Source organism: Apus apus, chromosome 1 (genome assembly GCF_020740795.1).
Source record: "Apus apus isolate bApuApu2 chromosome 1, bApuApu2.pri.cur, whole genome shotgun sequence".
NCBI classification, from domain to species: domain Eukaryota; kingdom Metazoa; phylum Chordata; class Aves; order Apodiformes; family Apodidae; genus Apus; species Apus apus.
In genome coordinates, this window is record NC_067282.1 from 24365069 (window position 1) to 24390103 (window position 25035).

At 33.8% G+C, this 25035-nt stretch overlaps 1 protein-coding gene across 3 annotated transcripts in view; it reads left to right on the forward strand.

Annotated features, from left to right (window-relative positions):
- NBEA (neurobeachin) overlaps positions 1-25035 on the forward strand; it is a 476649-nt gene that overhangs the window by 121909 nt on the left and 329705 nt on the right. For 2 of the 3 annotated variants that reach the window (XM_051608523.1, XM_051608522.1), the window contains exons 11-22: positions 2346-2454; positions 4835-4987; positions 5736-5904; positions 13689-13768; positions 14541-14603; positions 14712-14809; positions 16734-16826; positions 19758-19866; positions 21930-22011; positions 22232-22355; positions 23223-23415; positions 23678-24697. In XM_051608523.1, coding sequence (XP_051464483.1) covers positions 2346-2454; positions 4835-4987; positions 5736-5904; positions 13689-13768; positions 14541-14603; positions 14712-14809; positions 16734-16826; positions 19758-19866; positions 21930-22011; positions 22232-22355; positions 23223-23415; positions 23678-24697 — 2293 coding nt within the window. Of the gene's footprint in view, positions 1-2345; positions 2455-4834; positions 4988-5735; positions 5905-13688; positions 13769-14540; positions 14604-14711; positions 14810-16733; positions 16827-19757; positions 19867-21929; positions 22012-22231; positions 22356-23222; positions 23416-23677; positions 24698-25035 lie in introns of those variants that run through there. The other variant, XM_051608521.1, reaches the window with a different exon arrangement.

Below are 25035 nucleotides of genomic sequence, written 5' to 3' on the forward strand. Positions count from 1 at the left end.
ACATTGACATCACTTTGCAATGAGAGCTATGGTAGCTCTTTGCAGAGTTTAATGTGGGCAGGCAGAATTAATCAGTTCAGCCATACTCTGCATAAAGATTGTTAATATATAAAAAGTTATACTTGGGCTCTGTCTGTATCTGAATTAGTAACATAAAGATTGTTAATATATAAAAAGTTATATTTGGGCTCTGTCTGTATCTGAATTAGTAACCTTTATTGGTTCAGTCTGTCTTGCACAGAACCAGCTTGTATGTTTCAGTGTTTGTGGCATGATTAAGTAGCAACTTGCCACTGATTATTTCTGTGTTGACTGATGTGTTTTATGTGTACTTGAAAAGAGAAAAATGTTTATTTTTAGGGTGTTGGCTTGTCTTATAACTTGTATTTGGAGTCTTATCGGGGTTTCTAATAATTGCTTGGAGATTGTATTAATATGAGGTAAGAATAACTCCAACCCATGAGTTTACTTCTAGTTTCTTATAATGGACAAATAAACTGTAATACAAAGAAAACGGGGGTTAATAAATCACCTGGAGAAGTGGAAGCAGAACATTTTAAACTTAAGTCTGGTGCCATGTTCATCCATTTAAAGATTTTTTTGTTTTCAATATAATATAAATAATATTTATTCTTTTAATTTAGGTCCTAATTCTGCAAAGCTGTATACAATTTCTTAACTTTATGCATAATGGGTTATCCTCCTAAGTCATAAGATTACTTACGAAGGATGATAATAAACACCATCTATATGGAATTTCTTTAAGCTGTTGATTTTTTTTAATGTAAATCTTCAACCCCTTACATGAGCTTCTTATAAATTGTCATGTAGTAAAAATGATGAGTATCTTATTTTAGATGACAAATACAATAGAAACTCTTGGGGTAAGAAAAAATTGATGCATACAACCTACTTTGAAATTGATTTGACAGCTTGATGTGCTGATAAAAGCTTTGAAGTCCTGTAAATGGATATTATCTGTGTTTTTTTACTGCTGACACTCTGTGGAGCATTCTGTATGTAATCTTAGACTGTATTGTGACCATTCAACAATGAAGCAAGACAAGGCACTATTTCATGTTCACAGCTTGGACTTTGCCTTTATGGTGTAATTTTCACATGGCAACCTTGCTCACCAAATAGAATAAATCTTGTTACCTCAGCGCATTGCTTATTGGTTGGTGCTGTGATGGATTCACCAATCTGAATATTTATTTAAGGTAAAATACTGTATTTAGGGAGCAAGCAAACCTTTACCTGAATACATACTATCAGTAAAATTGAAATCTATAAAATGCAGGTTGAACATTTTCTTAAATTCACTTTTTCATAGCTGCAACAGCCAAAGTTTTCACCCTTGCCTGTGCCCACCACCAGTGTGAAAACCTTCATGGTTGCAAATAATTGTCCATACAGCTAGGAATTGTAATACCTATTTTATTTTTAGAAAGTATGTGACTTTTTATATGCACTGTATATGCAGTACAATGCATTGTGTCATCTACATTTTTGTTATGTTTAAAAAATAATTTTAAATATTATCTTTCTGTCATAAATGTAGTTGTTTTTTTTCTTTCTTTCTTCCTTTTCTCTGGGTTATTCAGCAACAGATGAGAGTATTTTTGTTTCCCTCCCACCACCCAAGAGTTAATAATGATTTTTCTCCTGCCATGCCTTGTTATGTTTCCTCTGTTGATTTTCATAACCTAGTTTCACTTTCTTATTGAGTCTGTCCCCTGAAGTATTTAATATCTCTTCTGTTTCTAAACAGTAACCTTTTCTGAACACTTGTTTTTCCCTCTCCCTGTGTTTTCTGAACACCTCACTTACAGAAACTGCTGAGATAGGCTGCTGAGGGATTTCATCATGGCCTCTGAAATCCTAACTGGATGAAAGTAATTCTTAGCCTTTCTTTTGTCAGGCCTAGATATTATTCTCATGTTTGTTCTGGAGAAAGTATGAAGAAGGTTCTCCACCCTGCTGCTGTTCCACTGTGGTTTGTGGTGGGCATTGTTGTCCACGTGCATGTTCAGCTATTTTATGCCTCTTCCAAGTTGGAGGACTGAATATGTAAAACATGGGATAGTCCTGGTCAAATCAGAAGAGATGACAAAATGATTTTGCAGTTCTAATTGAATATGAATCTCCACTCATACTGTTGTAATATGTGAGCAATTATTGGAAAAAAATTGCTATTAAAAAAAAAATATATTTGTATTCTTTCAAGGAATTTTCACCACTTTAAGCCTGCACCTGTTCACTTAATAGCTAGTGAGTATTAAGAATATAACAGATCAATTCTTCTACAAATGTAATCTGAAAAAATTCTTGTTCTTTACATGCAGTGCGACGCTATTGGCTTTCTTGGTTGAACTTCTTAAGAGTTCAGTAGCCATGCAAGAGCAAATGCTTGGTGGAAAAGGCTTTCTAGTCATTGGCTACCTCCTTGAAAAGGTATGTTTGGGGTTTTTTTTTTATCTTTGTTCTTAGTCAGTGTCATATTTTCAGTCACTTAGCTCAATGGACTGGTAGAGTAGAATTTATTTGTGATGAAGGTATTTTTGTTTTGTAATACTTACAAATTGTCTACAGTATTCTTTTAGTCTTCCTTATCCTCTTATATGTCAATATTCAAAGAGTCAATTTTCTGAAGTTGATCCAGTTTGTCTAAGTTATAGTTTTACTTTAGATCTGTTTGTGAATCACTTTAATATATGTTCATTTGTGTTTCTGCACTCTCTGTCCCCCAAACTCTCATTAAGGAAAGTTCTTTTTTTCCAGTTTGTAGACGACAGATGCGTCATAATTTAAGTTTAAATTTATTTTTTTGTGTGTGGTAATAAAAATTAAGTTAACCTTCTGTGGTTTAGTTCTGAAATTGTTGAAATTGTTGCCCTGTCCTTTGAAGAAGGAAACTGTAAAATGTTTTCATTTCAACAAAGCCAAGGGGCTTTCCCTTTACTTGCTTGTTTTCAGACATGATGAGCAGTTATCACAAAACTGAGGTTCAGTTCAGATGCTTTTCTGAGGAACATTACCTGCCTTCTGGCCCTAAGCCCAGTCATTATTGTACTTTAATAGTCTGAAACCAAACTACTGTACTAGGAGATTAATACTCTTATGGTTAAATCTCATTATTCTGATATTATTTAATATCTGCTACTGTATATTTCATTAGCAAGACGTCAGTATGGCAATCCTTTGAGAAGTCATGACCAGAGCTTTCTGTTGTCCAATGGTGAAATTAAATAACTATAATGTCACCTTTAAAAATGTACTGAATTCTGAAAAAGGATGATAAATAATGTCTCTCATTCTACTCCCTATGTTGTTTTCAGCTAAGGAAATACATTCTTATAGTAGAAAGACTTTACCTTCCCTGAAGTAATACCTAAAAGTAGATAATTTTCTATACTTCTATGCTTTTTATACTAAGCAAGTGTGATTTAGAATGTCATAGAACTAGTCTATGGTGAGTTTTTTTCCAATGCTATGTTTTCTTGTAACATAACCAGAATTAATTTATAAAGCTGCTAGCTCCAGCTCTGTGAGTTAAACAGTGGCAGGCTAGTGAGCCCTATGGAGTCCCTTTCTCTTGAATAAAGCACTGTGGTTTACACATATTGAATACATAAATTTATAACGTTGTACACAAAATTAAAAAAAAAAAAAAGTTTGCGTTCTATTCTAATTAACACCTGCTACAATAATTAAACTCAGGGTATGAGAATATTTAAAGGATTTTGATTGATTTCTGTCACAACATAATTTTTACAGTATATGCTATATTCTCCTTAGCTGCAGTTTTTCAAAAATATGTATTTTATTTTTTAAGTATGTGCTTATGTTCAGTTGGCACACATGGCAGGAAAAAATCCTTTCGTTTCCTAGCCAGGTTCAGTTTTACTATTTGTAAATTATCTGTTGTTCATTTGCATTTGATCAAATGCTTCAGGGAGGAGAGACAGCTTCCCCCCCCCCCCCCTTTTTTTTTTCCACTGACTTTAACTTCAAAATAACATCTTTGTTCTTATTAGTTGCAGACTATTTATTGTGAATTGGGATGTACAAGCCAAAGGAAACTCAGCATCCAGGCTGAACTTGTGTTACTGACAAATGGACTTAACTTCAAAACATAACAAATCTGCATGTTCCCAGATTGTACTTACAGCAATAAAAGTAATTGGAACATTTTTGAGAGAAGGCAAAGGGAAGGATGTGTAGTGTTTTTTCTTATTAACTTCATTTGTTAACTTAGTATATAAAGAAGTTTGACGAAGTTCACATGCCATGTTACTGCATAGGAGCAGCTCTCAACAGTGATTTGTAGCACATGCTCTGAAACTAAAGGACTCCCTTGACATTTGAGGAAACCTTGAACGCAAATCCTTCAAATACCTACTCATATTTAAGAAACAAAAGCAAGCTTACCAGTAATGTGTGTTTACATACTGAAACACCCAATTTCAGTAAGACACATAATTTAACTGAAAAAGAGTTAATTACTTCAGACAAAGTTCTCAAGGCACTGTGCTGTAAAATAGAAAATCTTGACTGGATTTTAATAAGACAAAACAAAAACAAAATAAAAGGATTTAACCTCTTGAATTTAGCCATTGGAAAGACTGTGAATATTACTAGAATGTATAAGTTGCTGATACTTTTTCTTACTTTCTTTTCATAGTCAATGACATAAAAACATAAGAGGTTGCATATATTTAGTAAAGATGAACCTGATGAAAATATCCCTTCATATTTCTGCTGTGAGTATAGTATGGAAGAAGGTTTTTCTTTATCTTCTCTGTCTTTATTCTTTCTGATTGTTTTTCCCCAGTCATCTAGAGTTCATATAACTAGAGCAGTTCTGGAACAATTTTTGTCATTTGCGAAATATTTGGATGGATTGTCTCATGGAGCACCTCTACTAAAGCAATTATGTGATCACATCCTTTTTAATCCTGCAATCTGGATCCATACCCCTGCCAAGGTAATTGTACTCTTGAATGATTGTACAACCATCCTACAGATATTCTTTTACACAGAGATACTTAGGTTATTATTTTAACATATAGTAATAAAAATATTTTTTAAATCGTGAGATCTATATCCTGCTTAACTATATTCTCCAAAATCTGTATAGGTTTCTAAAAGCATTTACATTCTTGCCTGAGATTTTTTCAAATTCTATCAAATGTCTATTTCTAAAATTCCAGCCCTTTTTCAGTTGCTGCTGAAATTGTTTTCCTAAAGAGAAGCATAAAAGTATATATTTTTAATTGGAAACAGTCAGATATATATCTATTTTTTTTACATATTCACATAAACTTTCATTTTAATTTAAACTATGTATTTTAATTTGATAAAAGCTATAGTAATTGTTGTACATTTCTGGTGATATCGAATTAGTTGTTTTCCTAAATAATCCCAGTTGAGGAATGTGGACAAAAGTGAAAAGTGGAATGGTCCTGAATTCTGATAATACATACTTTTAGTATAAAAAACCAAAACAGAAACACAAACCAGTATGTTTATTGTGACATAAATCAGATAAATTTTTGCTTGGAAGGGACTTCTGAAGGTCATTCCAGGTCCATCCTGTCCCCGTCCTAAGTAAAGTTGGTTTATTATTTTTTAGTTTTCTATATAATATCCAAAGTAAATCCTAAAAAAGCCCTAAAAATTAATCTTATTAATATATAACTTATGTTTACATGGGTAACTGTTTCATACTCCAGGTGCAGCTGTCTTTGTATACCTACTTATCAGCTGAATTCATTGGAACTGCTACGATCTATAACACCATACGCAGAGTAGGAACAGTGCTGCAGTTAATGCACACGCTAAAATACTACTACTGGGTGGTTAATCCTGCTGATAGCAGTGGCATTACTCCTAAAGGATTGGGTAAGTACAGGGCATAAGAAAGAAACCATAAGCATTTCTTGTATAGGAGGATGTATGATTTAAATGGGTGAAAGCTCCTTTGAACTGTAGGTAAGGAGACAATGGCAATAATCAGTACCAGTGGTGAGCAGCAGCAGGACTACACAAGGACTTTTTGGTATATGATGCATCTCTGATAGTAATCCTTATGTTTATATGTATTCTCAGAAGATTCCAACTCTGTTCTTTACTTGCATACCATATACTTATTTGAGCATGTGTATTAAAATCACTGTTTTTTCTTCTTCTGTAACAGAGAGGAAATGTTAAATGTATTTCAGAAACCAAATACAGCTTTGTGAAATTTGAATGACTGGTAGTGTTAACTGACCTTGAAAGCAGAGTGGAAACTTCTGTTTCTCACTGCTGAGATATCTGAAGCTGTACTTCCAGTTTAATTTTTTATTTTATTTTTTTTTCTGCTAATATAGAATAGAGGTTGATTTAACTTTTCTTATATTCATCTGTTTAGCTTAGCTCAGGGAGGATTGAATGACAGCAACAACAAAATACTATCGTTCATACAGGATAAATGCTGCATGTAACAGATGTGTATTATCAAATCATTCTAATCCTGCAGACTCCAGCTGTAATGCCATTACATTTAGCTATTACCTATGTAAAGCAAGGAGGATTTGGTTAAAAGCTCTTAAAAATTAATTGGTATAGGAGAACTTCTTAATTATCCTTTTTTCTGTCACCATTACTGTCATGCTGAAAAATTGAATAGCTGGGGGACATTTTAGTGCTGTCACATATCCAAAAATATTTAAGAATGTGACATATATAATGTATGACTTATTGGATAATTCTTCATTTATACGTGAGCTGTTTGCATAGGGGTTTTCTTCAAGTTGTTTTTCTTTTAATAAAAGGAAGGAACAATTCTTCTCTTAGATTTGGTATCACAATAGGCAGTGAAGTTGTAATTTGTTGAGGCTCACAGGAAGAGCTGTTGTTGTCAGTGATGAAATGTATTTTCCACTTACACTGATTCTGGATTCTGTCTGCCAAAATTTAATTAAGTTCATTTTTGGTACCACAATGAACGTGTCTCCATCTGAGCTAGATATTTGCTGATTATAAATGCAGGAGTCAGTTGCCTGAATATAGGTTTCTACCATCATTTTGGTCTCTGTGGGTTATCCTACCTGCCTTTCAGAAGGATACTGGTGTCCTGTACATCCTGTGTCAGATCTGCTTGTACTCTGTAGAGATTTTTCATACCTTATGGCATGTCAAATCACACTGATAAGTATGTTTCTGAAGCTGCATCCTACCCTTAGTTGACAGAACCTTGAGAACTATTTAATTTGAACAGTAATTGCTTTCTAGACTCCATTGGCTGTATGGATTAGATCTCCATTGACTTCACTGGCAAGTTAGAATATGGTCTCGTGTGTTGACCACTACACTGTAGATGCCTGAAATTAGGGTGAGCTGAATCCTACCCTGGGACTGACTTTAACCAGCTTCATGCTTTCAGAGCTGTCTTCTTTTGAGGGTTACACTGTCATGCTGCATGGGTTCAGTTTTACCATCAGGCAAGCTAACCATACTGACCTCACTGAGGATGTTAAAAACTCAGCTGATCAGTTTATAATATACACATTGCATCTGTGACTGATGAATGACCAGCCATTGGGAGATAATGTTTCCAGGTGTCAAATGTTTACACCTAGAGACCTGGAAAATTACTCGACAGATTTGAGTTTGATAATGTTGTCTACTTTTTACTGCTGTAATTCTTTTGGTTTTGTTTTGGTTTTTTTTTTGGGGGGGGGTTGTTTGTTTGGTTGGTTTCTTTGGGGTTTTTTTGTGTGTTTCTTTGGGGTTTTTTTGGTTGGTTGGTTTTTTGGTTGTTTTTTCTTAATTAATGAATTTCTCTACTTCTGTGTCATGACGCTAATACCTAAGAACACTTTGAAAGTTTATTGCATGTTACAGACTTGCCTCTGGCCAGGCTTGCTCTTTTCTGCAATTACTGTGACATTTCTTTCTGGAGGAGATATGGCTTTTTATCTTGCCCAGATATACCTCTCTGCAGTTAGCTGTGTTTTTAGAGTATTTGTATGTGTAATGCCAGTTGAATAGCTGGGGGGGAGGGGAAGTATGCTATGAAATCTGAACAGAAGGCATTGGGTACACAAAGACACAAAATTAGGGGAGAGAAATGAATCAGTTAACCCTAAATTAGCATACCTATCGTTGTTATACTTCCCTATCATTCTTACCTATTTTAAGGATATTTTACATTCTCTTCTCATTTGTGTCAATTCCAGGCAATGTCCTGGTTTTCTCAGGAAGGCAACTAGGATAGTTCCCTGAGAGGTAATCAGATAGTGTAAATTACTGGTTGGTTGATTCAGTAGTAAGACAACAAAAATCAGAATTACTAAGGCCTTCATACAGTACCTGGGAAGGCATTTGATAAACTGTGAGGCCATGCACATTTTCAAAATACATATTATTATCCACTATATCTGAATTTTCTCCTTTTTCGCTTTACTTATATTCCTCAATAAACTTGACTTTTTAAAATACTTTCCTCCTTTTTCCTTATCCTCTTTCTTCCTCCCTGTTGCTTAGACTGCAGAACGTCCCATGTAAATTCTATAACTATATAAAAGTATTTTGTAGTACTCTCTTTCCTGCGTGTAAAAATATCTTTCTTGTATTGAGTTGATGAATATTGGCTTATCAGGGAGGAAGTTCAGTGTCATAATGCTGGATGTGCAAATCCAGCATAGCTATGGTGTTTTCTCTGTGTAAATCAACTCTGGGACTTTAAGGCTATTATTTCACCTCTGCTTCTGACTAGTACAGCTGTATTAACTGTGGTGATTTGCAAGCAAATGACTTCATACAGCCACTACTGCCACATGTAGCTAGCAAGTTTATAATTTGTTAAAATGTAATATAATGTGTAAAAAGAAGTTTTTAAACTTCTTTTAGAAGTTTCTTCTTAGTAGGAGGATTGCAGGGTAAAAATACAATTATGTGAATGTTAGAGTTGTTGCATTTTAAGCAGCATTTGGTGTTTCAAAATGAAAGAACAGGACCTATTGTCTATGAGCAGTAATTTTACTGTAAGAAACTAAGAGACAGAAAAATTTCCTAATGCAAGAAAATGGCATACCATATTCCTTTATCAAAGGTAACTGAAACCCTAAGTTAACTTGACATCAGACTTTGTTAGATCTGAAGAAGACTTTAATGGAAATCTTGCCAATATCCAAAATTTGACTTCATATATTACCGTGTCTTCAAATAATTTGCTGTGATATTAGAAAGTAAGCTTATTATGCAGACATTTTAGTAGTGTGATGCTTTCTTGTCTTCTAGGCATCATTTTAAATGCAGAGATACTGGAACACTTTTTAATATTAGTAGTTTGATTTACTATTACTTACAGACAGTAACTCTGCTTTAAGGTTTTATTGCTTTCCCTTGTCTTAAGAAAGCACAAAGTGGGTGAGTTTTCTGTACTAACAATTCCCTATACCTAGTTTAAAGTGAAAGTAGCTCAGTACTGAATTTCGCCGTTTGGCTAACAGTGTTTCCATTTTTAAAGAAAATTTTCCTCTTGCTTCTCCTGGTATTCAGCTTAGAAAATAGGAAGTGTGAACGTTTTGAATTTTTAAAAAAATTCCAATGTTTATTTCAATTTTTATTATATATGTTCTCTTTCATTATAGCATTCCTGTTTCAAACTGGTGTTTCTTATTGGATTCAGTAAGCTAATTGGATTCAGTATGCTAAATTATTATATTTTTGTTTTGGTGAAATAATTCTCATGTCACAAAGAGCAGAAAAATTCAAGTAAAGTTCCACAAGAAAGAATCTCTAAACTTTGTTATATTTTACATTTTGCACTTGAACTACAGTTGTACCTATTCTCTTGATTTGCCATCTACATGCCTTTCACATTTTGGTGAATCATACAAAATAGGATGTGAAGATGCGAGAAATTCATAGGGTTACTCAGCAGTTGCAGCATCTACAGACACAGTGAACTGTCGGTTGAGTAAAATCTATTCAAAATTATATTATTCTGGTAATTATTTCCTTCTGTAGATGTTGGGAAAAAATAAGAATATAAGTGAGGAGAGCTTTAACTCTTCATCCTGCTATGGTAGATGGTGTATTTCAGTGACAACTGTCAGAGACATCTTAACATTATTTTAGCAGTCTTTTAATGTCTTTATTAACCTTTTCAAAGAAAAATAAAATAGTTATGCACTTAAAAAAATACTCCATGTTGCTGAATTAATTCAATGTGCAATTCCTGTAAATTTCAGAGAGAACTTACTAGAGCCTGCTAGGATATTTGTGTCTTGAGAAACCTTACTTGGAATTTCTTACCAACTGCATGGCATTCTCTGAAAATATTGGTGGACCAACAGTGATGCAGTAATGAGAAGGAATAAAATTAAGGCAATGGAAAATTTTTCCTAAGAAAACATAACCTAGGATACTCAGTGTTAACAATTCTCATACATCTATCGTGCTACTTTGAAATTTTGGACTCTGTTGTGGAGCATGCCTGTGAAATACTTAGAACTTTGTTTTTGTATGAGGGAAATGTGTATTTGAGTTCCAGGCTAGTGAGCAGTGTAGTTCATTCTTGAGATGCTGGCCAAGCATTTCTTTTTATCTGTGTTTCCTGTCCTGTCCATCTGAATGGACCTTTATGAACAGTATTTTGCCTCCTGCTAGAGAACATGTGGTTTTTAATGTCCAAATTAACTCATGTTAAGTAGAGTTTCAAGAACATTTTTCATGTCCAATATTTTTGAACACGAACTGGAAGAGTGGGAATTATGAAAATTATTGTATGGAGAAAGGAACTATAGTTTTTGTGGATAGAAAATGTTGCACAGAGTTAATTAAAAGGTTAAAGATTAAAAGTAGGTCCTTTTGTGATGCACGTAACATTATGTTATTTATGCATGAATGGAGATCAGGTTCTGTTATCTGTATTGTGTTTTATAAATATAAGGAGTAGAAAAATAATGCTTTTTACAGATTAAAAAAGCCAGATGGAAGAATTTTGCATTTGATTGCTTGTAGAAGTGATACCAGAACATTTTATTTCCAAAGACAGGATTAGAAATCATTATTTTTGTTTTTCAAAACTCCCAATCAGTTTTTACAGCAGTACTGATTGTACTTTACTCTGTGAATATGTTTATTTATTCACTCTTAATTAGTTCTGGTTTATGCCCCTATGCTTGCTCTGTGCTCAAGGATGAATTGGATTTTTTTTTCATTTATTTTTGTCTGGATAAAGCTGCCTGTCATTGTAAGTGTATATTAAAAAAAAAAAAAAAGAAAAAAGAAAAAAAAGATGTGAATCATGTGCTATCTGCAATAAATGCATGCGAAAAGAATCTAAAGGCAGGAAATTGTTTAGTGACTCATCCTGGTGTCATAGGGGTGCATCAGTTCTCTTTGCCAATTAACAAGAATGTTGCTATTTTGTATTAAGGGCTGTATGTGATTTTAAAAGGATTATTTTTGTTGATTTGGTTTGGATTTGGATTTTGTCTTTAGCAGTGATGTTTATCAGTCTCTGAGTGATGGTAACACTGAATGGTCTATATACAGTGATAGCAGCAAAGATAATAGTAAAGAAAACTACTTTTCAGAGTTTGAGTTGAAAAACATGATCCACTTGTCTCTCATTACCTAAGTATATGTGTGTATAATGTTTCTTTTTTAATTACGGCATAAATTATACCATTGTTTGGTCTATAATGCATTTTTTTAAAATAAGTCTTCAACTAATAATGATATTAATGAAACCAAAAAGTGTGATTACATAACAATTATAGCAGCAAATCCATTTTACGTGGCTTTACAACTTCCCAGATTAATTCCGTTCAATGTATATCAGATGACTGTTGCATTACTGTTGCTGCAATCCTTTCTTCCACTATTTGTAGTTGTCTTCTGGTTACATAGCCTCCAGTTTCTCTTATTTTTCCCTACCAGTAGTCTTTATTTTTCAAACTGACAGACTCAGTCAAACTGAGTCTTTTGGGCACGGCCATCTCCTTTTTCTGATTCTAATGCAGTGAAGTTTCAAGACACAACCAAAATACAAGAAATAAATAGTACTGGAGGACTGAAGAGGAAAACATTTCACCAGCTTGGCCTGTTACCTATAAGCAACAACTCCTTTTGTATCTTTTCATGTTGAAGAACCCTTTTCAGGGTTCTCACACAACATCTCCAGTAGGGATCTCAATAAGAAGTATGAAACTTGGGTATCTTTAAATGGGTTCCTAGTTAATTTGGAATATCTTCTTTTTAATCCTCCCTTAAAATTTATGTTACTGAAGACCTTTGTGGAGCTCCCCGTTGCCTTAGAGTTGTGTTATCTGTTTCCATAATTATGGTCTTCTAGAAAAGAAAAAATGACTGTTTTAAAGGCCTGGTTTTGAGTTATTGGCCAGTATTGAATCCCAATAAGGTATAGGAGAGAAGAGGCAGTGCAAAGAAACATATTTCTGTCATGCAGTTAGAGTTCAATATGCATTTGAATTAGGGAAAAAAAATAGCTGCTGGCTAGAAGCCCATCATTGCTATAAAAACACATGCAATATTTAGTGCCGTTGCAGCTACCAAAAAATCCAACTTACTTCTGTTTTTACAGTGATATATAGGTGTTTCATGCTGCCATTAGAATGTATGGATGTAAAACTGTTCCTCTCTCTTTAAAGCCTGTATTATAGATTTTTTATGGCCTTAGTGTTTTTACATACAATGACACAGGAAGTTGAGATTTATTTACTTCTTTCTAAGAAGTACCCATTTCTCCTCTCTCCACTCCTAAACAGGGAAGAAAATTATTTTTTGCTCCTGCTAGTCAAGCAAATATAACTTACCTTTAGGTTTGCCCTCATTGCGAACTTGAATTACCGTGTGTACAGCAGTGGCTTCACTGTCACAGGAGACTGTAGAAAACCCCTTCATGAAAAGGTTATGTTCATCTGGATTGGAAAGAATACAAAGATGTACTTTAAATTTAGTGGGCTTTTTTCAGATTATAGTTTCTTTTTGGATAAATAGCTTCAGTTCCTGCTAGACGTAATGGCCACCACTAATATTTCATGAGTCCTTTTGCTTTTGTATTTCATTCAGATTATGTTTAACATAGTGGCTTAATTATTCTGAACTGTTAGCATGTATTTTAGTGAGATTCAGCTTTATATTCAGACCCTTTTAAGTTTACATGGTCACAGTGTAGCTTGTACTAGGTGTTTAAGCTCCCATTGTTTTAAGTGAAATTCAACTCTGTAGTCGATAGACCAAATAATTTTTATCCTGACCTGAACACTGACTTTGGGTGAGTTGAGTAGATCTAGTCAAAAAAAGCTTATATTGAGATTTGAAACTCCTGGCTCATATGAAGACACCAACAGAACATATACCTCAATTTAGTTGAATGACTCTAGACCTGATTACTACCTTCCATCTTCCTGAGTCTTTGTTAAAGAAAAAAAAAGAGTATATGGATTTTTTTTTTTTTTCCAAAATGAATCATCAGTTATACTTAAATATATTACTGTTGTAAAATGTGATTCTGAAAGGTTAGAAATGACATCATTTGCAAATATGAACTTTTATAGAATGACTAGAATACTAAATCTGTTGTGGGAACTGTGGTTTCCTTAAGAAGCTGCAGTCACTCAAGGAATTAGTTTATGTTTTAAAATTGTATCTTTTGCTTCATCCAGATGGTCCTCGGCCCTCACAGAAAGAAATCATATCACTAAGGGCATTCATGCTGCTGTTTTTGAAACAACTTATATTGAAGGTAAAACAGTCCATTCCAGATGGAAAACATGGAATTCTGTTATATACATGTAATAGGGTCTTTCATGGTAGTAAATATGTAATAACTTTCAGGTATTGCATCTGTTTCCGGTTAATTTTGATGTTCATGCACATACTTCTAATCAACATTAAGGCAGTAAATCTGCACAGTATTTCTTATTAACCTCACCAAACTTTGCCACATATATTTTATTAAAAGTACTTGCAGAAATAGTATATGACACCACTGAACCTTTCAGTTATTTGGGCTTTTTTTGTATGATAGTAGATAGATAGTTGCTTGATCAATAAAATGGAAAGAGGTAATGGCAGTTAAGTTAGTTACTGCTTTGCCCTTATTTTCTTGTTCTACTACTGGTTGAAATGGTCTAGGACTCTCTCTCTGTTACAGCTGAATGCTGGTCTTTGTGGTATAATCTGTCATCTGAGATTAGAATAAAACACAGTATTTTCTGGCCTGGTTTATTTCTCCTGTTCTTTTCTGTGTCAAGGATTGGAGGCAGTAATAGTTTATAGTATCTGAGGGCCCACACTGTGAGAATCCTTTCTAGCAGGAGTAGAGGGCTGACTTCATGGTTTTTCAAATTGCTAATGTGACAAATAAAAGCAAAGGAATGAGTAAGAGATTTTAGTCTTTTGCATTTAATTAGAAAAAAAATGTAGAATTTTACTTGTTCCAAGTTTTTCTTGAAACAAACTTAAGGAATGTATTTTCTCTGAATACTGCTTCTCTTTTTTTTTTTTATTTTAAGGATCGAGGAGTGAAAGAAGATGAACTGCAGAGTATATTAAATTACTTATTAACAATGCATGAGGTACATTTTTGTAATTACCTATCTTTTACTGTAACCAATTGTGCCAACTCTATGAGAAGCCTGCTGTTGAGGTTAGTTTGTAGAATAACTTTGATGCTTTTCATACAGGATGAAAATATTCATGATGTGCTGCAGCTGCTAGTGGCACTAATGTCCGAACATCCAGCATCAATGATACCTGCCTTTGATCAGAGAAATGGGATACGGTAAGACAGTGAAGTGAGAAAATAGCTTAAAAGTAGTTCCAGTATCATCACTCTCCAGATTGCTTCTTTTTCACATAAATATCACACTTGCTGATCTTTTAAACTACAATTTTATTAACTTAGGCTATATTTGCTATATTTTTTATCAAAAAACAGAGTTGTTTTGATAGCTTGGAGGAAAAAAAAAATGCACTTAAGGTTACCATTTTGATATTTTAAGGTAAAGGTACTGTATTTACTTCTCAATCTCAAATGGAATATGTAATTAACCAGATGTATCAAAAAGCCAACTCTCTTTCTCAGAATAATTTTGAGTATTCTGTCTTCTGATGTTTAACGTAGTCTGGGGGAAGAAGAAGTAAACAAGAGAAATCTTCCCCTAATCTCTCATATTCTCTCTGAAAAGATTAAAAATGTTGTTTGTCACGTTCATATATTTATCTGTTTGACAGTAAAATTAATAACTGATAAATTCCCAGAGAAGCTGTGTTTTTGTTTGATTTTATGTCTAATTTGGTAATGCAATTTTTTTTCAGAGATTAATAATTTTCAAGTTTATAATTTAGTATTTAGTATAGCATTTTATTTTGTGCTGTTCTGAAAATGCTTTGCAAAATGCAAGAGGCTTGTAAAATGGGTGTGTGAGGAAAAACATCTGCTACCTGATAAATTCAAAATTTGCTTTGCCAAAATAATAAGATATTTGTACAAATACTTGTATTTAACACTGTTTGAATGCATTGCTAGATAAAGGGAAGACTCGTTGTACTCACAGTTAGGAATTTGTTTTCTCACTGTAGTTGTCTGTATTCAGACAGACTTCTGTTCCTGACACATTTTGAAGACAAGTAAGACTGATTTAAGAGGATTTAAGACACCTTTATGTAACATTTGTGGTACTAGTATTAAAATTGTTTGACAGTGCAGTCTCTGTGTTTAAAAGTCTGTGTTGAAAAAGTGGAGTTGCAAGATTTAAGTTTAAAAATAAAATGCCTTACATAGAATTAGGGATTTGTCTGCTTGTGTTATCAGAAGACAAAAGTCTCGGAGGTCCTTTGATAATGGCATTAGTTGTTTCAAAAGAGGAAGATGCTGTCTGCTAAAGTTCTCTTTAGTGGAGAAAGGTTAAAAAGAATGGTCACTAGATGAAGATCAGATAATTTAAGTGGGAAACTACCATATATATTTAAAATGTGTTGAAGAACAATACAAAGAAAGGGTAATGTTTACTGTGTCTTGGTGTCCAAATCAAGACTGTGTTCCCTTCTGAAAGACTGTAGAATTTGAGCTTAGACCAGTCATATTAAATAAATTATAATCGGTTACATTATGAGGCATTTTTTATCCAGGATTTGAATCCAGAGGGTAGTGTTTTCTACAAAAAATTTGTATGCAATGAGCATGTGGCTTCTTAGCTGTATACGGGATTTTGTGTAAGATGTTGCCATATTTTTGTGTTGATAAATGAGACTTTGGTGTAAAAAGCCTGTGATTAAATGCAGATACCCTATCTTATGAAGAAATGGTATTAAGTAGGGTTCTTAAGAATGAAAACAGATTTTCAGTAGCATCCAGATACTTCAGGAAACTTGAGGATGTGAGCTTATGTGCTCCAATCTTCTTCTCTTTTCTTAAGCTCCCACTGCTCAAACTGTCTTTTATTCCAAGATAGAAGTATGAGAGAATGTTGTCACTTTCTATTATAAAATTCTGAACTGAACCAAAAGACACCATATCTCTAACATAAAAAAATCATTAACTCTTACGCTGAGCTTGATGCTTTCAGTGTATCCTTCCATTTTGTGTAAATGGCTGTTTTTATGCTTTTATGTATTAATAACTACCCCTATTCAGTGAAAAGCAATCTATATATGTGATGTTTACTGATAAACTGAAAAAAGTTCTTGCATTTTATTTTTTTTAGTGTAATTTATAAATTACTGGCTTCCAAAAGTGAGAGTATATGGGTGCAAGCTTTGAAGGTCCTTGGATATTTTCTTAAACACTTGGGTCATAAGTAAGTATAGTTTTAAAATTGTTATAGTAGTGTATTTAAGTCCACAATTCTTCTTGTCCTTTTGTTATGATTACTGTATGTTCTTTGACAGTCTTTAGAAAATTTCCAAAAATATATTTTATAAATGTATATTTTATGTTCAGCTAAGGATAACAGGAAACACGTGTTATCAAAAATTTGTTTCTGGAATTTACAATGTCATGGCAATGAAAGTTTCAGGGCAATACTTTTAAATACAGCCTTTAAATAATTGGGAAAATGAAACAGAAGAATAAGTTATTCTCATGGGAAAGTTTCAGAAGGAAAAGCAAACAGACTAAGTAAATTATCATAAAAAAAGAAGAGGTAAGGACACACCTCTGCAAGAAATATCCACATATAAAATGTGAGAGTGAGAAATAATTGCATTTTAAAAGAACTGGTGTCATGGAATAAATTTACTGAGTCTCATCTTTGATATTTTGGTGTTAAGAACTAATTAAAAAGCGTAAGTGCTGTGTATCCAGCTGCTTCTCACTTTTCCCATACTTCATGTAGTGCTTAACTGCCTGCTGGAGTTTACCCATAACAGTATTCCAGTGGGAGACTGTGCAGTGAAAAATTAACTGTGTGCTCCACATGAGACTTCATCATGTAAAACCTCCTTAGTAGGGAAAGGAGGTAGGAGTCCAGCCAGAGCATGGTATTATTAGACATGCTTTTATCAGCAAGATCAATAAAGTATGACTATGTAATTGATACACAGTTAGCTGAGAATATACTCCTAAGTGGGATTTTTCTTTTGGGATCCAACAAGCGAAGTAGTGTTCTGGGAATTAATAAAGCAAACTTATAGTCCATTCAAGAACCTCCAAGACCTTTTCAAACATTACTTACTAAAAATAATTCACATTGATAAGAGCTGGGTAAAGTAAGATACACTTGATGAAGGTTTGGCTTGTCCAGAAGCTTGATTGAGTCTCAATAATACCTTTGTTTAAAATATTTATTGCTTATCCAGTACATCAAGTAGCGAACTCTATCAGTGGAACATTAGAGAAAAATAAAAGTGAGATTTTTCAGAAGCTGAAATTTAATTTCCTGGTCTTTGGCATCTACTTGTAATTATGGATATATCAGTCTAGTTTCCATCGTTGAGTAGAAGTAGTTAGCACAAAATAAATAACTTTATTTTTCATGTCATTGAAGTCATTGAAGTCACTTGAATATTCTGTATAACTTTCAAAGTTGTTTTGATTTTTTTTTTAAGTTTCAGACCTCCAAACATCTGTAGATGTTCACATTCTTTGTAGACTCCAGCAAGTAAAAATGCCCTCCCTTCATTTCATATCTTGCAGCTTGCACATGTGAGGTGTGCCTATTTCTGCACATATGCGTGATTTTATACCATTCTAGTCAACTATGGGAAATTCTAAGCTATTATAGAATTATAAACTAGATAAAATTATAAAGCATCTAAATTTCTGTTTCACAGTACAGGAAACAGGCATTACATTTTAATATACTAAAGCAGAATTGCATAAAGAAATATGATGTGGTTTATGAAATCTGAACCAATATGATATTAATAACAAATGTGTAAGAACAAAAGTTACTGTTGCTCTGGTTCATCTTTCTGAAGATTAAAGTATAGAGATGAGGTAATTGATTCTTAGGAGGAATTACCAGTATGACCTATAATGTGTTAGATGAGAGCCTGAATAACTTTAATTATTTTTCTTTGTGATCTGACTTGATAGACTATTTCTCTGTCCTTAACAGTTGGCAAAATCCTGTATTTTTCCTTCTCTGCTGTCCTGGATTCTTCCAACACCACCACTGAAATCATAATCTCTTATTTATTTTTTTGTTTTTATCTGCATATTTAAATGAATTTTCACTTCTGTGTGATACATAATAGCTCACAAGGTTGAACACTTGTAGTTTTTCTCCTGAGTAACTCAGGAACTCTCTTCTGTTGGTGCATTCTTTTGTAGTCATCTGAAAATTAATATAATGTATGAATTTCAAAAGTTCTTGAATGAATCTATGTAATTTAAACCTGTGTTGTTATCATCAATAATCATGAAAAGGGAGCTTCTTAGCTTTTGAATGCATAGAATTTTACAGAAACTTTAATGTGTTCTATTTTTCTGCTGCTATGTAATAGATTAATAATTATTTTTAATAATTATTTTTGTTTCATATTCATTACAGTAGTAGATAAATTTAATTATACAATTTATGAGAATAAAATGTTAAACAATTTATGATGTTATATCCTATTTTTAATTAATAGTGTTTTGGTCAGATGGAATTCACCAATGTGAGCTGCTTTCTTCTTTTGTTAGGATTGGAGTAGTTTTTGATCCTAGCTATAAAATTAAATCACTTAGAATTTAATAACTTTTCAGGAGTTTATTTCCTTTGCATCATAACATCTGTTACTCAAGGATTTAATTATTTTGGCTGCATGAGAGAATCCTATATAAAGAGAATGTCAGTATTGACAAATATGTATGTGTTAGTACTTTTGTTGGAAGAGCTGAGATTGGATTGTCCTGAGTCTCTGAGGGAGTGCAAAAGGTATGTTCTACAGTGATCACATTTTAGTCAGCTTGTGAACATCTTGAACTCCCTCAGCCTGAGTAAGATAGAAAGGGATTCCTTGGTCTTTTTCCACTGTGAGTATAATGGAGAATGGTGTGTGATTTGTTTTATACAAAAACCCATCCCAATACTTCATTGCTTTCAGGGAACCTTTGTGTATTCCTACAATTCCATTAGTGTGGAGAAACTTCCTAAGTTATTTTTAATTCACAGTTTTCACAGAATAACAAATTTTAGAACTTTTAAATGTAACATCAAAATATTTGGCTTTTGATATTTTTGTGTTTACTTAAAATGTTAATATGCTTGGCATTTTCCTAATGTTTTTCATTTCTCTTCCAGGCGAAAGGTTGAAATCATGCATACTCACAGTCTTTTCACTCTTCTTGGAGAAAGGTTAATGCTGCATACCAATACAGTGACCGTTACAACGTATAACACACTTTATGAGGTATTAATTATTAAACAAAGAGCTTGTCATATCTATTGTAAAAATTATTACTTAGTTATACTTTGACTCTGTGCTTTACAACATTCTGATTCCCAAAATTTCTGATAAAGTTGTAGATCGAAATTATAAGAAATGTTTTATTGGTTTAGAATGTTATTTTGCCTTTCTTCGGATATTTTATTAACAATGTCATAACTTTTACATAGTCTTCATAAAGCTTCCCACCTACAGCATTACAAAGGAAGATGGAAAATATTCTGCTGCTTAAGCAATTGATAACATTACACAGAAAAAAAAAAAAAAAAAAAAAAAGAAGTTACTGCAGACCTGTAGTTGCTCTTACTCTTTCATTGCAATGGGAAGTGCTGGAACCAGAGATGCTCTTTTGTTCTTTTTCGGTTTTGTGCCATTCCTTTCAAGTTTACAAAATTTTGCAAAGTGCTGTTTATCTGTTTTATATAGCAATGCCAATGGTATGCCAAAATCATAACTGGACACAGCCATTTTATGGAACAGATACTGTTTGAGGTGAATATTGGATCATTCAATTGTTCTACCAGGCTTTTGTAGTAACTTCAGTTTTGACAACAAGCAGTTTTGTTAAAGCAAAATATTGTGGACATCAAGTTGATTGAAACCCATGTACTCATGCCTACAAATGCACAAAGATCACGTTAAATCTTCAGTTATTTTAAAAATGGTCACTTAGAATTAAACCCGTGGCTGTTAAGCACTAGAAAGGTATTTTTTAATTATGCTGTTATTATTTTTTTTCGGCCACAAATAGGTGTAGTGGCTAGATGCTGAGGACTTGATTCCAGAAGAGACATGAAAGTCTAAAGGAGTGTTTGATATTTAGGACTCTGAGTCTGAGTGATGTAGAAAACGTTCTCTAATGATTGTAAAAACATAAATGTCATCTATATGCCAATGACTTACTCAGACATTATTTTTTATTGCACATAGCTTACCCTGTGTGGTTTGACCACTTGAGTCTCACAGTCTAGATGTCACTGCATTCAGATTTCTGAGAGCTTCTGATTGGTATTCTCAGAAAATACATAACTCAGTGAAAAAATTCAAGTCCAGCATTCACGGACATTTACATTTGAAAAAAATAGCCAGAGAAGGAGAAAAAGGAGTTAAGTGTCAGAAGTACAAAAGATTTGCCAAGGAACTGATGCAGATATTTTCCATGTTCTCTCATAAAAAGCTAAGGCATGTTTGTATTCAATTTAAATACTAGTATGTAAAGACCCGTTCAAGGATACTGTGCTTACAGCTGATATTGGTTTAATTATTGTTTCTTGATTAATGAATGACCTAAAGTTCTGTGTTAAATAAATAAGAATTACCTGTGAAATTATTTTCTTTTTTAATACATTTGCTTGATATACTTACTGAGAATCCCATGTTAATATCATTAAATTTTTAGCTTGTTCTTAAAAATAAGGTTGCACATATAGAACCTGTGACAGGTTGTCCCAGTGTGAAAGGTCTGTGGTGTTGCCTCGTACAGGTTAATTATTTTCTTAGTGACAATTAATTAAGCAGAAGAATGATCTGGTTTACTCATTAGGTGAAGTCCTATGATTATTCCTATGGAATCCTGTCTGTGAGTGTTCCTCTTTCATAGCTGGAGAAAACCAAGCCCACTAATAAGAAATACTGGGTTTGGTTATGGATGGAATGTATGCGAATAACTTTTTATATGTAGTGCTCAGGAAAGATTTTTTTTTTTAATCTATGAATGTAGAACAAAATAAGGAATGTTTATTAAATATCTCTAAAATACTATTATTGTATCTTTAGTCAGCTGACTAAAAAGTTAGTTAACCAGCCAATCTACATCCATGAAAACCTTGATCTTGATCCTTGCATAGAAGAATTGCTCTTTTCCATACTTCAAGAATAAAATATTTTACAAAAATGTTTTATATGAAGTTGCAGTGTGGTCATAGTAAATAAATAAATTTAATACATTTAATAAATTTAAAAATTATCACAGAAATTCTCTAGCGTTTAACTAAAAATGGTAAAATTCCCTTAATACTCTATTTTAGATTTTGACAGAACAAGTGTGCACTCAAGTTGTTCATAAACCGCATCCAGAGCCAGATTCTACAGTGAAAATTCAGAATCCAAGTAAGGACAATATATCATGTTTCTGTGATAGATGTATTGCCTGGAGGTTGTGGGGTTTTTTGAAAGAATATGTTTCACAAAGCGAGAATAATTCATTAGTGTATCTCAAATACGTATGGGTTTCAGTTTCCACTAACAGAAGTTGCTGTCAGCAACTGTTTTGGTTTTTTTTCCTTAAATGTTGTAAAAAATGTTATGTAACTAATTTATTCTTTCAAAGTGATTCTCAAGGTGGTGGCAACACTGTTAAAAAACTCCACGCCAAGTGCAGAACTGATGGAAGTCCGACGTTTGTTCTTATCTGATATGATAAAACTCTTTAGTAATAGCCGTGAAAACAGAAGGTATGTCACTACAAACACTCTTTTGTGATCCTTGACTTCTGTGTAGTAGCAATCTATTGTACTGCCCCTGTACTCAGCACTGCTGAGGCCACGCCTCAAGTACTGTGTTTAGTTTTGGGCACCTCACTGCAGTAAAGACATGGAGGTGCTAGAGCAGGTCCGAAGAAGGGTAACAAATCTGGTGAAGGGTCTGGAAAACAAATCTTGTGAGCAGTGGCTAAGGGAACTGGGGCTGTTTAGTCTAATGAGGAGGAGGCTGAAGGGAGACCTTAATCACTCTCTGCAGCCACCTGAGAGGAGGTTGTATGGGGGGTGGTGTTGGTCACTTTTCACTAGTAACTAGCGATAGGACAAGAGGAAATGGCTTGAAGTTACACCAAGGGAGGCTGGATGTTAGGAGAAGCTTCTTTACAGAATGGGTTATTAAGCACTGGAACGTGCTGCCCAGGGAAGTGATTGAATCACCATCCCTGAATGTTTTTAAAATTCATTTAAATACAGTGTTTAGGGACATGGTTTAGCAGTGGGCTGGTGAAGCTAGGTTAGTAGAGTTAGGTTAAAGGTTGGACTGGATGATCTTACTGGTATTTTCCAACATTAATGAGTCTATGATTCTATGATTTAACATAAAAATAAATAGAATAGCTGTGTAGTAACTTTTCTTAGTTCAGCAACTAATATTGGGTTCTTCTGTTTGGAATATACTTTAAATTGTTATTCAGCCTGAAGTATTTTTAGGTTTCTTCTTACATTGGGTTGATGTTGTGACGGGATGTGCCTTATTATTTTGCTCCAATTTTAATCATCATAATGTTAAAATAAAGAGGCTTTATTTGGATATATTTTGATCTAATTATTTCACTTTAGATGTTTACTTCAGTGTTCAGTGTGGCAGGACTGGATGTTTTCTCTGGGATACATTAACCCTAAGAACTCTGAAGAGCAGAAGATCACAGAGATGGTTTACAATATTTTCCGCATTCTGTTGTATCATGCAATAAAATATGAATGGGGAGGCTGGAGAGTGTGGGTGGATACTCTTTCTATAGCTCATTCCAAGGTAAGAAATGGCTCGTGGATGTTATTTAAATACTGGTGACTCCCCCAAAGAGACTATAGATAGAGAAGATGTAAAGTGATTTAGTGCCATCTGGTGGCTGTCTCCATACATGTCAAGGTGGCATTTTTTGTCATCGTTGTAGGTCCTTTGCTGTGAAACAAGTTGTAATCTGTATGTAATATGTTATTAAGATTCATGTTACATTTTGCCTCAGTTCGTGTAGCATATAGACATCTCCATAATCTGTACTTTTCTTTTTAAGGTCACATATGAGGCTCACAAGGAGTATCTAGCAAAAATGTATGAAGAGTATCAAAGGCAAGAGGAAGAAAACATTAAAAAGGGGAAGAAGGGAAATGTGAGCACCATCTCGGGTCTTTCCTCTCAGACAACAGGAGCAAAAGGTGGAATGGAAATTCGAGAGATAGAAGACCTTTCACAGAGCCAAAGTCCAGAAAGTGAAACGGATTACCCTGTCAGTACAGATACGAGGGACTTGCTCATGGCTACAAAGGTGTCAGAGGATGTGCTTGGAAGTGCTGAGAGACCAGGAGGAGGAGTGCATGTTGAAGTTCATGACCTTTTAGTTGATATAAAAGCTGAAAAGGTAGAAGCGACTGAAGTAAAACTTGATGATATGGATTTATCACCAGAGACACTGGTAACTGGAGAAAATGGTGCGCTTGTGGAAGTTGAATCTCTTCTAGATAATGTATATAGTGCTGCTGTTGAGAAGCTCCAAAACAATGTTCATGGAAGTGTGGGTATTATTAAGAAGAATGAGGAAAAAGATAATGGTCCATTAATAACTCTGGCTGATGAGAAAGATGAACCTTCTACTAACAGTACCTCATTTATCTTTGATAAAATTCCTAGTCAAGAGGAAAAACTTCTACCTGAACTTTCAAGTAATCACATTTCTATTCCAAATGTCCAGGAGACACAGATGCATCTTGGTGTAAATGATGATTTAGGTTTGCTTGCACATATGACGGGTAGTGTAGATGTAACATGTGCTTCAAGTATAATAGAGGACAAAGAATTTAAGATTCACACAACTTCAGATGGAATGAGTAGCATTTCTGAGAGGGAACTGGCTTCATCATCTAAAGGATTAGAATATGCTGAAATGACTGCCACAACTCTTGAAACAGAGTCTTCTGGTAGCAAAACTGTACCTAGTGTTGATGCAGGAAGTATAATATCAGATACAGAAAGATCGGATGATGGTAAGGAGGCAGGAAAGGAGATACGGAAAATCCAGACAACTACCACAACACAGGTAAGTTTCAAGTGCTGTAGCCATGTGTGTCTGATGTGATCACTGTTCATTGCTGCTAAGTGAATTAGTAGTATGGCATCTGAGAGATGTTTGAAGTATATTTCTTTAATTACATAAAAGTTGTCCATCCTCTAAGCCTATTTGCTTTGAAAATACCATGATGTGTGAGGATTGTGAAGTCTTCTGTGTGTAGAAATGTCTCTACTCTAAATCTCTCTTTTATGGTAAGAGCCTCTGTTTTGAAGAGAAAAGCAGATCGAGTTCTTGAATTCTCTAGACAGGTATTTTAATAAAAGTTTGAGGTTCTCATGTCAGTATTTATTTCAAAACTATGAGAA